We start from the raw sequence: 15,447 nt of genomic DNA, 5'->3' as shown, positions 1-15,447 counted from the left end.
TTGATAGGGAACAGAAACCCCCGCTAAGGGTGAAAATCTACCATGAGATAAAGTCCTTACCTACTGAGAGTATGTGACTGTAACACAAAAAACAACTATAGATCTACAAATAAAAACACAGAACACAGAATTATAGTTGAATGAAATGGAGGGATTCTCCTTTCAGGACAAAAAAGGGATGTAGAGTGGCTGGCTAGCTGCAGGCTAGCATCGGGTAACCCCGGATTGGGCCAGGACTTCCACATGATTGAAATAGAAAGAAATGAAATGATCTGAATTTATATAGCGCTTTTCAAGTCAATGACTTCCCAAAGCGCTTTACATTGTGCTTCACATTTCCCAATAGCGGCCGTGATCTGTGCAGCCATGTAAGGCGCTAACCTGCTTATTAGGGGTATTGGGGGGTTCAGTGTCTTACCCAAGGACACTTCGACATGTAACACGGACAAGCCGGGATTCGAACTGGGATCCCTTAATCCTAAAACGATCGCTCTACCTCCTGAGCTACTGCCGCCCCGAATAGAACTGTCCTGAAAGTAGCGGTTTCCCCCGTGTTGTTGCACCAGGTCATCCGTTTCATGGGTAATGGATCAACCGTTGGTGAGATACAGGCTCAGCAGGGGTGGCTCATGAGGGTGGTTAGCCAAGCTGTAACAGTAGGCCGGAAATGCAGCCCCATCATTGCCTTCCCTCCCGACACCGTCTTCGTCTCATCCCAGACCCGATGACAATCCACGGAGCAACAGCTGGTGACCACCATTTTTTGCGGTCTTTTGACTCCAAAGAGTCGTATTCAATTTATGAATTTATGTTCAGTATAATAAGCCGCTAAAAGCTCGCTGTCGCCACGCTTTACAGTTTGTTTTGGGTGAACACATTGACATGTGCGCCCGCCCCGCTGTTTGACTTACAGCATACACCAGCCTATCAGTCGCGCACATAGACAGTCAGAGCCACTCAATACGCACACAAACGCAATCTGCCCTGTGATATCATTTGCTGTGTGCTGTCAGAACATATTTACACCAACAGAAAACAGCGAGCATGAGCATGAAATCAATCTTCGCCCCCTCTACCACCTTTCCTAGTTCCTAATGTGATGCGAGTCCCAAACAGCTTAATATAAAAGCAGATAGGCGCTGTGGAAAAAAAATGTAAAGCTTATTGGGCTTTGTCAAAACATACTTGGTAGAGAAAATATTCTACTTTCAACTTTGAACAGAAAAACGACAAAATGACTACAATATTAAATCTTGAATGTATTGCTTAAAATCAAGGACCTGGTTTTATATTGCTTTTATTCTGAAAAGAAAAAACAATTGAAATAATACAGAAATACCACTACTGTAATACTATATTACAAAAATACTACTGCTGAAATATTGGCCCAGAAATATGATAAAGAAAATACTACTATGGTAATCCTACAAAAAACTGTAGTAATACTACAAAAATACTGCAGAAGTATCGGTACAACAAAGGTCCGAATGCGGAGACACGGAAAAAATACTTAGTGCAACTACAAAACTAAATATAAAATAGAGTGCTTAAGACTAAATTATTTTTAATTTAATTGTAATAGTTTCAAAACCAGTTACATAAGACAAATTTATTACAAAATAAAAATAACATGAAGATGTCTGCATGTATATTTATAACATATTCCTTAGCTGCCAATGAGGACACAACTCTGGACAGCTTTCTTCACTGTTGACGGATCCTGGCCTGTTTTGGGGTTGTACTGTATTGAAGCACAGATGAAAAAATTGCATCTGTGTCCAGGATAAACCTCTTGGCCAAAGTTTTGAACCTAATGCGGCCCGTGACTCAAAATAGTAGCCCACAACTGGTCTACATCGGGGCTCCCCCTTTGCCTGAATTTTGGCTGTTCACTGTTGAAATGCCCCTCTATGTGATCAATGATGCAGATCAAAACTTAACGCCAATGTAATAACAAAAAAAAAAACAATCAGTACAAACAATCACACAAGAGCGGTTGGTCGTAACTCACACCGTTTACGTGCACACACTGACTGAATTCAGAGCACAAAACTTCAGCGTCTGTCACCTCCCTCCTCCCTCGCGTCACGTCCTTTTTTAAAGGGTCCATGCGGGAACACAAACAACAGCAACATTAGTAACAAGTCAAGTCATGTTTATTTGTACAGTATACCCCTTAATCACAAGGATTCACAAAGGGCTTCATAGGCCACTATTTAAAACTACAGACTATTATAATACGGTCCCCTGATATAAAACCTGCATGAGGGCAAGGAAAAACTCAAAAACCTCAGCATGAGGAAAATGAAGAAACCTTGAGAAGGGACCGCACATTCCAGGATGATTTAGTAGTGTTTTTAGGAGGAGCTTTACTCATTATTTTAGGCAGTCATACTCCAGAGCCATAGCTCGCAACCAAGGTGCGCTTCAATTCAGGTCACCTCCATTGTGGTCGCAAGTAGGGCTGCAACAAAACATTATTTTCATAATCAAATTAATCAATGAATCGGATTTCTTAAGGGCATTTTTAGTTTCCTCCTCTTTATTCAAATATTGAAGTTTTTGACGTATAAAAAATAGTGCACAAAACAACGGAATATTCTGTAATTTAAAACAATAAAAAAACGCCGTTGATTAATTAGTCAATAAACAAAAATACATACAAATATATGCTACACACCTGCAAATATGTAAGAAACTTTCTTCCTACCACCTTATCGAAAGATCATATTAAATTTCGACTTATCCTACAAAAAAAAAGAAATAGCAATACATTTCAATTTGTGTACTTTTTTTCAATCCACAACAATAAATATCAAAGTGAATGAACTTAAAATGTGTCAACAAATTTGTTTTGGGGGTTAAATAATTGAATATGATAAACATTCCCAAAGTCAAAAGGATATGTAATATGCTTGAGAATGTGGAGAGTTGAAAATGTCATTGGAGTGTTTTTTACCGAACAAGACTTTACACTGTGTTACAAAGGTTCATATTTTAATACATCAAGGGAAAATGAACATTTCTGTCATTTACCTTCTCCAATATGTGTGAAAAATATCTCGAAAAGTAAAAAGTGGACAATTCTTAGCCGTCTGAAAAACGAAGTTATTATATTGAAGTGTTACGGCATTCAGGTTCCCCTTGGGGCGTCTTTAGACAGGGTAAAATAGTTCATGAAACCAGAGTGAACCTCTGTGTGCTCACACTTAACTCTTAAATGCAAACGAAAGGCTAATATTCAAGATAAAACAACAACCCAATAAAAAATTTCAAGCAAAGGGAAGAAATTAGAGCAGTTTGTTGATCAACGTTTTCATTTTGTGCCTCAGAAGCACACTTTAAGAAGCAAAACTACAATGTCCTCCTTTGCCTTTTTATACTTTCCATATAACAAATGCATCTTCACATTTTGTCCTAATAACCAGAGGGATATAATGACACACATGCATGGTTTACCGGTATCCCCTTTTTCAACCTCGGGACGTTTTAAATTTCAATTCTCAAATTCATTCCAACTTCAAAAGTATAAGAAAATTAAATAAATATTTATATTACAAATGTTTCTGAACGAAAGCCAATAAAGTCAAACAAAAAAGCAGAAATGTAACAAAAATACCAGAACTATTTTGTATAACAACGAGAATATTGCATAATATTTTGAAAATAAAGTCAGCGGTGCTAATAAAGTATCAATTTTCTCTCACTGTCTTTGTTGCCGTAGTAATGACAGATTTACGAGTGCTTGTTCAGGAACAGTAACATGTTTACATTTTTGGTTGTTGCTCATCAGAGTTTTGGGGGTGCTGAGCCCCCAGAGTGTCCGACTGTTTTTTTTCTCATTCTAGTTAAAGGGACAGTGTGTAATATTTAGTGTCTCCGAGTGATAAAAAAAAACTTTCATTTGGTAAAAGAAAAAACACATTGATTTAAATACTAGAAGAAGAAAAAACGGAACTATCGTACCATTGTTAGTTTGGATTTAAATAAATCATAGGGGGAGAAATTTGTACTACTTTTACATACTACTAAGAGGTAGCCGGCATGTTTGTCTGTAAACTTGCTTTGATGCTGTGCTCTGTGGCACTGATTTTCCTTTGTAATAGATAACACTGTGCCATCTAGTGGTCAAATATTTTACCCTGGGGCTTTAAAGTGATATAGCACCGTTCAACACTGTTCAGGAATGTCATTTCCCATTTGTGAACGTCACATTAGAGCTTGTGGTTAGCAGAAACACGATTACTACAATTCAATGCAGCTAAAATGAGTCAACAAAGAGAAGCACAACACAAAAAAAAACAGAACATGACAACTAATATTTGTTGATGATAATAAAGTCAAAGTATTGGGTGGGAAAATAGTTGTTCAACATAACCACTGCATTACATACTGTACTCTCACCGTAATACAATAGAGAACAAGTGTCAAACAGGCGGCCCGCGGGCCAGATCAGGCCCGCTCAGGGATTGAATCCGGCCCGTGAGACAAGCGCAAGAGAAAAACAAGCTGCAGGTTGAAATATGTCAACTTGATGTTGCCAAAGCCAGGTGCCTCTGACACTGTACTTGTATTTCTCTCTCTCTCTCTCTCTCTCTCTCTCTCTCTCTCTCTCTCTCTCTCTCTCTCTCTCTCTCTCTCTCTCTCTCTTCTCTCTCTCTCTCTCTCTCTCTCTCTCTTTCACTTTCTTTTCCACCCCTTTTCTTCCACTCTGTCTCTGTCTCTTTCACTCACTCTGTCTCTCTTTTTCTCCTCCTTTGTTGCTCTTTGTCTCTTTCTCTCTCTGTGTCTTCTAACCTCTTTTGCTCTAACTTCCTTTTTTCCTTTTCTCTCTTTTCTATTTCTCTCTTCATACCCTTCGCGCTTTCTTTTATCTTTTCTCTCCGTCTTTCTATTTCTCTTTGGATTTCTTTCTTCCTGTCCCTTTCTTTTCCCCCTCTGTCACGACTTTTTATCTTTTGTTTCTCACGCTCTCTCCCTCTCTGTCCCGCCCTCTTTCCTTTTCCCTCACTCTTTGTCTTATTTATTTATCTCTCTTTTTCTTTCTCTTTAATCTGCATCGGCTCGCTACAACGGGTCAGGTGCAATCGACATTTCGTTCTGTGTACATTGTTACACAGAATGACAATACAAGGAAATTATTATTATTATTATTATTACTAGTCCGGCCCCAGACAGAATGTTTGTTCTATCGTGTGGCCCCTGAGTTAAAATGACACCCCTGCAATAGAGCCTTCACAGAACAATAGCCGAGTAAAAAAGAGTGGTGCTGGAAGTCTAATGGACTGAACCATTTCAGGTCAAATCGAGTCAAGTCCTGTTTATTTGTATAACTCTTAAGGCAGTGGCATTTTTCCGATGCTGCGTTGCTCACATTTTTGTTTTATTTTTCTTTCTTTTTTTTATTTAGCACTCTTTTTAAAAATCAGATTTAAGACTATCTTGTCCTTTATCAAGGAATGGGGAGTTTTAAAAATGCTATAATTTTGGGGGTGCTTGGGAGTATGGGCATAACGGGTTGGTCACGCTTATGTGCCACAATAGCAGAACCATTGACCTCACTGGTATTGTCCTTATCTATAGTTTTCCACTCTGCACTGTGCTTTCTAATTGTCAGCTTCAGCTTCTAGTAGAGGTGATCGGAGAGGGAGTTGCTAAAAGTGTGCCTGTCAGTCACACATTCAGGCATAAACTTCGAGAGTGGCCCAGGGTGCTGGGTAAGAGCGAAAAGTGCTGCGCTATCTACATAAAAAAGCGACATTTTGGTGGGAATTGATGGAGGGGCAAAGTATCGATCCCAAGTAAATATTATCAATCATATCCTCGTACTTGCTAAGTATCAATGGTATTGACAATTGGATAGATCCGCCCAACCCTATCTAAATCTATCTATCTATCTATCTATCTATCTATCTATCTATCTATCTATCTATCTATCTATCTATCTATCTATCTATCTATCTATCTATCTATCTATCTATCTATCTATCTATCTATCTATCTATCTATCTATCTATCTATCTATCTATGTCTCCATCCATCTAAATGTCTATCTATCTATCTATCTATCTATCTATCTATCTATCTATTTATCTATCTATCTATCTATCTATCTATCAATCTATCTAACCGATAAGTGCCAAATAAAAAATACAAGGAAGAATACATACTATGGAGACTCAAAGTAACCAAACTTCATTTTCCTCCAATGTTTTTTGCAAAGATTTTTGTTTTTTCGGGTAGCACGCGTAGCAAAAAAGCTGATAGTAATGTCCATTTGAGGTTCATGTTATGTAAAGTAAATACACCTTTTTTGTCCTTAAGAAAAAAAATCATGTTTAAATGATGGTTCAGGTATTTTTCCTTATTATTTACAGATGTACAGAATTTGGAGCTTAGTTACTCACTGCCGCCATCTCCTGGTTCAAAGCCATGATTGCAGCCTCAGTCAGCTCACTTATGATGCATGTGCAAATATTTGCATTTCTTAGATGGGCTTGAATAATCTTTTCTTCGTTTTTCTTTCTCGGGTTTGGTTTTGCGTTTTGACCCGAATTGAAAAAGCCCTCTTATTGCTTTCACCAGTTTCACACTATACTAAAAAAAAAATTTGCAGGGACGAGCATGACATCACTTTTTAGGACTGCCAGCCCCCATTCCTCAGACCCAATGTTTTCCGCCCCAAACAACTCTGAAAACAATCAAGGTGAAAGCAGATAATCACAGTGGAAAATAAAGCATAAGGGCTCTTTGAACTCAGTTGGGCATCGTTAACACAAACCTGATAGAAAAACAATATTTAACTTTTCACATTTTACGGACACACTCCACGCACCCTTTAAATAAAAAAGATCACTTTTAAAAGGATAGCGTGTAGTGTTTAACTAAAAGATGTGTTTGTATAGTGTTATGCAACCGAAAACGAGTGCTACATAGACCAGGGAAGTATTCATACTACGGAAAAGCATAGTGACAAAATAACACAATTTTCTTCTCATTATTCAACTGAGCTTTCTACAAGGTTTTGGATTTTTGGGGAGGTACCCGAAACAGCAAGATGGCAGACAATCGTGTCAGCTCCTCATAAGTAAAATACATACAAATATATCCCGACCAATGAGATTTTGAGAAAATGCATATTTATATGATAATTCATGTACTGTATTAGTACAAATTATATAAAAAATTGTTTGAATAATCTAAGTACTTTTCTTACCACAATGAGTCGCTATAGAATACACAATGTCCCTTAAAATGTGATTTCGCTTGTCGTATGACGACTAAACAAATTTTATGTTTATTACTGAAAAAAATCAACTCCATGAGACAATTGTCAATGCCGTGGTGAAAAGATGTTACGTTCGCTTTAATTTAAAAATGCTGACGTCACTATAACGCGAGATCGAGCTGACAGGAAGTGCTCCACGTCTAGAAATGGTAGATCTTGAAGACGTGTTTTCATACATATATTTTTTTAAAGCGAGTTGTTATTATTTTTGAGGCTGTAGAAATTGCATGTGTTGTTTTTTATTGTTTTTTAAGGCGCTATTATAATTTCCATTGTTTTTTTGACGGGGTTTGAGGGTTGATGTGCTAGCTCTTAGCAGCTAGTTTACCTCATCTACAGCAAGAGCTAGTGATCATTTGGAGACGTTTTCTGCAATTTATGTTTAATGTTGTAATACTTATTGTGCGTATATTGTTTTGCATCCAGTCCGTTTACCCTTGTTTAATATATTTTTTATTCTTTTGACACCCAGAATTTACAAGGCATGTTCCCGAGGCGACCAGCAACCAAACCCTGGTTACCATCCGTGGATCAACACTTTAACCAGCACGGGGCAGTCAATGGGTGAGAACAGCCAAGTCTTGAATCCACCCATCCATTATCTGCACCGCTTATCCTCAATAGGGTCACGGGGGTGCTGGAGCCCATCCCAGCTATCTTCGGGCAGTGGGCAGGGGACACCCTGAACTGATTGCCAGCCAGTCGCAGGGCACACGGAGACAGACAATTCGCTTGCTCATTCACACCTAGGGACAATTTGGACCGGCCAATTAACCTAACATGCATGTTTTTGGAATGTGGGCGTGCCCGGAGGAAACCAACGCAAGCACAGGGGAAAACATGCAAACTCCACACAGGAGATTCAATCTCATGACCTCAGAACTGTGACGCACACGCGCTAACCACTGTGCCGCCGTGCTGCCCAAGTCTTAAATCGCCAACCCTAGCTGAATTCTGTTTTGTTCGTCTTCAGACTGTGAAGTATATGTCTAATTCATTTATGTCAAAATAGGGCTTGCGCGCTAGATCCGGCCCTAGAGCCAAACTTGAGTTTTACATGCCTGGTCTAATTGATGAACATGTTGTTTGCAGCCATGTTGTTCCTGCACACAACAACTTGCCGACTTATGAACAGGATCCTTCCTCATTGTCTCCAGGTCCATCTCTTCTCACTAGAAATAATTGCCGCAAGTATGCCAATTTGCTAGAATTATATTTTTAACAATATTAGGAGCCTTATATTGTCAAATACTCTGCAGGCGGCAACATGAGGGTGATGGCTCCCCCACTGTGAAGAGACTGCGTGGTGAAGACCTCTCCTTTCCTCCATCAGCACATCCTGGCTACCGGCAACCTCCATGTTCTTTCATTCAATCATCGGCAACCTCAAGATCATCTCCTGATTTAGATCACCCCACTCCCACCCCTCACTCACATGCGCAACATTACGTAAGCTGCTCCATGAACATCCGTGAAGACAAGGTACCGTCAAAGGAAGCTGCATAGCATTTCAGTGTGTGTTTTCATGTTGTAGGCATGTTCTCATATTATTGTGCTCTTCAGCTAAGCAATCAGATGATTACACTGTTCGAGATGTGCCGGCAGCAGCCTTCTGATTTATGTCGGAAAGATATGTACAGAAGTTTGCTGCAACAAGACAAGCGTGTATCCAAAAGTATGTTTTCATGATACTGTATCTCTTTCTCTGTCCATTTTTTTCAACACCATGTTGTTTTCTTTCACAGTGGGGAAGCTGTACATGACTGGATCAACAATGAGTGGATTCGGCTGCCGTAGCAGTGATGCAGACATGTGTTTTGTCCTCCATGAAAGTCTAAATGTCTGTTTTTTTCCCCCCTGCCTTTTTTTGTGATTTGTATTATCACTCATTTTCTCTCATTCTCAAATTCGATTTCAGAAGAACACCGCACCAGTTACTGTCCTTTCTGATCTCCAAAGGATTATGAGATCGATGAGTAAGTATAATGTTTTTTTTTTTTTACTTAAGTAGAATCAACATGCTCATCTAAGGTAAAATAAATTATAATTTCAGGCAAGCTAAATTGAGATGAATCTTGGGAACATAAGATCATTAGCTTTTATCAATGTAAACCTTCAGATAACCATGAAGAGAAGGGATTTAAAACTCAACCTACTCTGGTGCTGGTTGTTGCAGGCAAAGTGGGGTCGTATCGCATCAAGCATTCTACTACAATCATTCCTCGCTTTTCACGGGAGTTGTATTCCAAAAAGGTTCTGTGATCTCTCTCTGCCTCTCTCCGGCCCCTTTCCTGCGTCTCCCCTGTGTCTTTTAGTTTATCTCCCCTTCTCTGTTTCTTCTTGTTTTTCTATCTCTTTCCGTGTCTCTCCATATCCGTCTATCTTTCTGTCCTCTTTGTCCCTCTGTCATCCACTCTCTCTCTTTCGCTCCACCTCATGTTTTCGATGAGAGCGACTGGCCAAAGACTTTCAAATATTGCATTCAAAACACATCTAACAGAAATCGCGTTATCCCAGCTTTTTATTTTATTTTGTATTAGGCACACTCTGATATTGTGGTTTAGGAGTGAATTGTTTCCAATTTTGAGCCCTGCCTGACTAATTAGCACAGATGAGGCATTTTATATCAAATTTAAGCAGGACGCCCTGATGTAAATCCTTCATATTAAGGCGCGGGCCTCAGACTATCGCCATGCGGGCTGGAAATGTGAGACCTCTGATATACAAGGGGTGCAAGTGTATTAAATGTAAAAGTTTTGAATCAACTATGAAGAAATTATTTGTGGGGGTGTGCATCTTTGTACTGTATATGTTTATAGTTACATAGTTAAGTCTTATATTAGAACATTATTTCAAATTAAACAGCTGGTCCTGCAAAGCAAACATTTTTTTTTTCTGTTGGAAACCTTTGATCACGACCGATAGATTCAAATTCAGTGGGCAATACTCACTAGTGATCAATTATAATTGATATTTGTCAAAATCTGTTGCTTTCTTATTAAAACTAACAGCCATGCAGTGATTACTATGCATCAGAAACTCATCCCAGAAGGTGGTGCTATTTCCTTTGGAATGACATGTTTGGAAGAAACGGGCGTGCTTTTTTTCCCAGATTTAGTGGAGCAGCTGCATCTTATCAGAGCCAAAGTGCCGATCCTCCGGTTCTGTGAGAAAGGCAGGTAAGGTAGGAGCAACACCTGTCCTTGAATTTGGCTTTCATATTGTGCTGCATTGAAGAATGAAACAAGTATGCTTCTATCCTTAAGCAATTTGACGTTTGATCTAAACGTCAACAATGTAGTGGGAATCCGAAACACATTCCTCCTAAAGAGTTATGCAAATGGTAATTTTCTTCCCAATTCAAAATTCAGTCCCCTTCAGTTATTGGAGAAATGGCTAAATTGACCTTTTCATGTTCCTTTTTTATGTCAAGTCGAGCCCAGGATACGACCCCTCATGCTTGTTATCAAGAAATGGGCACGGCACCATCAGATCAATGATGCCAGTCAAGGAACGTTAAGCAGCTACGCTCTGGCGCTCATGGTGCTGCACTACCTCCAGAGTTAGTACACACACACAAAAGTATATCGTTTCATTCACATCACAACACTTTCTCATTTATATTTGTCATTTCAGCACTTGCAAAACCAGTGGCTCCTTCACTGCAGATGGATTTTCCAGTAAGTCGCCCCACTTTGGCTATTTTGACCTAAGCATGCCACCCAATTAAAATTCTAGATCTATCTATCTATCTACCTACCCTGGTCATATCCCTCAAGAGGGGTGACCGACAGCAAGACAAACACATACACAAAAACGAAGAAAAGAGGACAGAAGTAGCAAAAAACACAAAACATTTGACCATGGCCAACCCAAATGCCCAAACACCCAAACAAGTTAAGCACCTCGGCACCCAAGTCGGTCATGCTTTCATCCCTCCAGATGAAACGGGACACGAGAAAGCGGCCATGTCACTCGGGTCAGGGTGACACAACACACTCTTCTGTTCAACAGCAGGGCCCGACAGCTTTTGCCGGTTTACCCCTGCCGTATCATACAGGTGCCCTGCCCATCCCTTAGAACGCGTCCAAACATCCCACTATCCTTTCACAACACCTCCACTCTTTCTTATTACCAACAAGAGCTCTAGCTTGCGCTATATTTAGACCTCTTTCCTGCAGTGCACTCATAACACCATCCATCCACGTCAATCGGAGCTTTCCTCTTGGTCTCTTTCCATTTACTTCTGCTCTGTAGATCCTCTTCAACATTCACTCCTCAGCCATCCTCTCCATGTGTCCAAACCCGAGTACTCTCTCATCCACACGCTTGCTCAGTTACACTACTACTCCAGTTCTGTCTCTCACAATTTCATTTCTCAATCTATCCAATCTTGTCACTCCTAACATACTCCTCAAACACTTCATCTCAAAAACATTTAATTTCCTTCTCAAATCTGTGTTCAGGCTCCAAGTCTCTGCACCATACAACACAGTTGGCACAATCACACTCTCATACAGTCCTCTCTTAACATCCATACTCATACTCTTGTTACCCGTCACTCTCCTCAGAACACCCAAAATCTTGCTTCCTTAATTTACTCCGTGCAATACCTCACACTTCATTCCACTAATTGCCGCTACATCACAACCCAAGTAACTACAGCTTTCAACTACTTCCAGCACCTTTCCATGCAACCTTATTTCCAACACTATGCGCACTCCATCACGTGAACACCTCATCACCTTACTCTTCCCGACATTCACACATAACTTACCCCTATAACACACTCTTCCAAACTCCGTTACCAACCTTCTCAATGTTCCTCAGAATCAGCCACAAGTGCTGTGTCATCTGCAAACAACAACTGACTTACCTGCCACACCGTTCCACTGTTATCCATCATCTCTACACCTCTGCTAAATACTCTTGCATTCACCTTTCTCACCACACCATCCATGTACACATTAAACATTCATGGCGACATCAAACAGCCCTGTCTCACACCAGTCAACGTTCTAGATCCTTCTTGGAATGTCAGGAAAATAATGTCAAATTTAACTGTTCAAAATAATTCAAATACATTCTGTGTTCACTGTTCAATGGTTTTTATCTATTAACGATGAGGGATATAATAAATTGGAGTTTTGAAAACTTTTATTCTTTTATTTTTAGGAATTCTTTAATCCCTCTTTGGAGATTGACATGATCCCTGAGGGAGCCAGAAGCATCCCCCGCTACAAGTCTCAAAACCAGTCGTCTTTGGGAACGCTTTTTCTGGGTTTTCTCAAGTATTACGCCAAAGATTTCAGGTAAAAACATAGTAATAACACTGTTATTGCACTTTAAAAAAAATTAAAATATACATGTTCAAATAGAATGGGCCGTTCGATTTGAATTGGTCCACCCGGAATCCATTGAGCCTATTCATTTTGCTGATTCGTTAGCATGTGGCCATCAGCATAAATTTTTAGCATGAAGGAGTTAGCATTTAACCATTAGCATCACTTTTAAGCCTGTAGCTATTAGCATAACTCATCAACATGTATCTATTAGCATAGTTTGTAAATATGAAGTTGTTAAAAAAAGCCATCACCGAAATTTTTTAACATGAAGCAGTTAGCATTTAGCCGTTAGCATCACTTTATAGCATGTAACCATTAGCATAACTCACCAACACGAGTCCATTAGCATAATTTGTAAATATGAAGTCGTAACAATATTGCCATTACCAAAATTTTTTAGCATTGAAAAGTTAGCATTTAACCGTTAGCATCACTTTTTGGCATGTATCCATTAGCTTAACTCATCAACATGAATCCATTAGCATAATTTGTAAATATGAAGTCGTTAAAATATAGCCATTACCAACATTTTTTAACATGAAGCAGTTAGCATTTAGCTGATGGCTTCACTTTTTAGCATGTACCCGTTAGCATAACTCATCAACATGTACCCATTATCATAAATTGTATATATGAAGTCGTTAAAATATTTCCATTACCAACATTTTTTAGCATAAAGAAGTTAGCATTTAGCCGTTAGCATCACTTTTTAATATGTACCCATTGGCATAACTCATTAACATGAATCCATTGGCATAATTTGTAAATATGAAGTTGTTACAATATAGCCATTCCCAAAATTTTTGGGCATGAAGAAGTTAGCATTGCCCACAGTGTTTACAGCTAGCTTGCGCTAATACTTGGGCTGGCTGCGCCCTCAAGCCACCCTGGACAGTCCCTGCTTAGTCCCTACTAAGTAGAAAAAGCCCTCGTTTCCATGACTACCCATAGAAATGAATGGGCCCATGTATTCCGGATGGGAGATTCTCAAAACCCATTATTCCGGATGGGGACTCGTATCGAAAATCTGTTTTGTCGCAGGAGAGTCCTGATTCGGCCAGAATTTTTGGTATATGAATCGTCGGGCGACTCCAAAAGGTCTGGGAGGAGAGGCCCGTCAAAATTCGGCGGAAGAAGATAGATATAATAATAATTTTATTGAATAAATGTTAATGAGTTGCCCTGCGCTTACAGCACTTAACAATGTAGTTGTGCCTTGCTGAAGCAATCACAACTAATAACTAATTGGCATTCCATCTGGTGTCCAATATTAAAAACATAACTTACAACTTCTCTATTGAGTACTTTTTATCTGTAATGACTAGGGTTTATAGTCTTTGCTCTAAATACATTCAATAAACAACTTAAACCGTTAGTTGTTTAACTGAGTTATTTTTCTAAATTGTATTTATACTTAGGAGTATGAATACAGTCAATAATTTTGATGTTATAGGTTTGTTTTTGTTATTTACATTACCACAAAATGTTGTTCACGGACTGTGAAGTTGAAAGAAATATCTTGGATATTCGGAACAGGCTACCTTATATATTTCTTTCACATGGAATATTGTTTTTAATCACAACTTAATCGTTTGTATTGTGTTTCTTTCATGCAGCTGGCAGAAGAATGTGATTTCTGTTCGAGTCGGCAAAGCTTTACCAAGGCACAATCATCCGACGTGGAGAGATAAACTCATTTGTGTGGAAGGTAAGCATTCTAATGGTAGGATGCAATACTGAACATTTAATAAATGTATTACCTAAAAAAGATTGTTGGAGATTCAATATTAAAAATAACACATTGTCACTGCCTCTTTATTTCGTGGAATCCTTTTTCAGAGCCATTTGAGAAGCAAAATGTTGCGCGGGCAGTCTTCAGCCTTGACAAATTCAATTACATTAAATCACAATTTTACCAGGTATGTTAGGTTGGATAAAACACCTTCAGATGATACTTTTATGACCATGTTTTTTTTATATACATTTTCTTACGCTACATGTTTTACAGTCCTGGCTGATTCTGCGGCAAGAGATGGACCTAAACTCTATTCTTTCTGTACAAGAGATCATTGATGAGGAAACATCCTGGCAATGAGGAAGTCCTTTCTGCTCGTCTCCCAGACCGAAACTCGTTCCCAATTTCTCAAAAAATGCCAGTTTGCTGCAAATGAATCTAATTTACTTATACATATTGTGAAGACTTTGGTGGAATTTTTAATATATCTTGTCACATTCCAGCCTGTCTTTATTTTTTACATTTTTGTATAGTTTTGTTTTAGGTAATCGGATCAACTGCCCCCAGCTTACATGGACGGTGAAATAAAAAAAAACCTGTTTGTTTCTTTTGCAAATTATTAATTGTGTGGGACTGCAAAAAAAGATATTTTAAAATGGGTGGTATTTTATGCATTGGTCAGAAGCAACACTTTGGGTTTGGATGATTGTGACTTGCATTTAAAATATCCATTCCACTCATTTTAACTGGACAGTATGATAGAAAAGAAAATACCTTTATTGTCATTGTTACAAAATGGGTTGAGCATATTGTGACAACAAAATGGGACATGGCACTCCAGGTTCACATTTTACAGTGAGGATAGAAGAGAACAAAGAAGATGTTTGTATTGTCCTTGTTGCAGGCTTTGTTTTTCTCCTGAGGGGGGTGTATGTGGGGGTGAGGGACAGACAGAGATGGTCAGATCCAGCCAGGTGGGGGGGAGGGGAGAGGCTCTACGCATGTCTGATGTGAACTAGTGTAGTGTTGAGCAAACTTGACGTTTCAAAAACAGTTTTAAAATTATCCAAAATAACTTG

General features: G+C 39.0%; 1 protein-coding gene across 4 annotated transcripts; it reads left to right on the top strand.

Annotated features, from left to right (window-relative positions):
• The first annotated feature begins 7,373 nt into the window (after nt 1-7,373).
• Nucleotides 7,374-14,972, top strand: tent2 (terminal nucleotidyltransferase 2). 4 transcript variants are annotated; one of them, XM_088335984.1, is made up of 15 exons: nt 7,374-7,437; nt 7,761-7,852; nt 8,381-8,479; nt 8,548-8,770; nt 8,852-8,963; nt 9,034-9,128; nt 9,207-9,264; nt 10,401-10,467; nt 10,555-10,631; nt 10,722-10,850; nt 10,925-10,968; nt 12,464-12,600; nt 14,250-14,341; nt 14,473-14,552; nt 14,642-14,972. In XM_088335984.1, exons 1-15 carry the CDS (start codon nt 7,435-7,437, stop codon nt 14,726-14,728), a joined length of 1,395 nt encoding a protein of 464 aa, XP_088192110.1. In that variant the 5' UTR covers nt 7,374-7,434; the 3' UTR covers nt 14,729-14,972. The 4 variants fall into 4 exon arrangements, with proteins under 4 accessions (XP_088192110.1, XP_088192109.1, XP_088192108.1 ...); XM_088335983.1 differs by lacking the exon at nt 7,374-7,437 and adding an exon at nt 7,445-7,675; XM_088335982.1 differs by lacking the exon at nt 7,374-7,437 and adding an exon at nt 7,445-7,690.
• Nucleotides 14,973-15,447: the final 475 nt, after the last annotated feature.

The sequence above is a fragment of the Urocampus carinirostris genome, chromosome 5 (genome assembly GCF_059441175.1).
Source record: "Urocampus carinirostris isolate Australia breed hairy pipefish chromosome 5, RoL_Ucar_1.0, whole genome shotgun sequence".
NCBI lineage: Eukaryota > Metazoa > Chordata > Actinopteri > Syngnathiformes > Syngnathidae > Urocampus > Urocampus carinirostris.
This window is presented reverse-complemented; position numbering and strand designations above follow the sequence as displayed.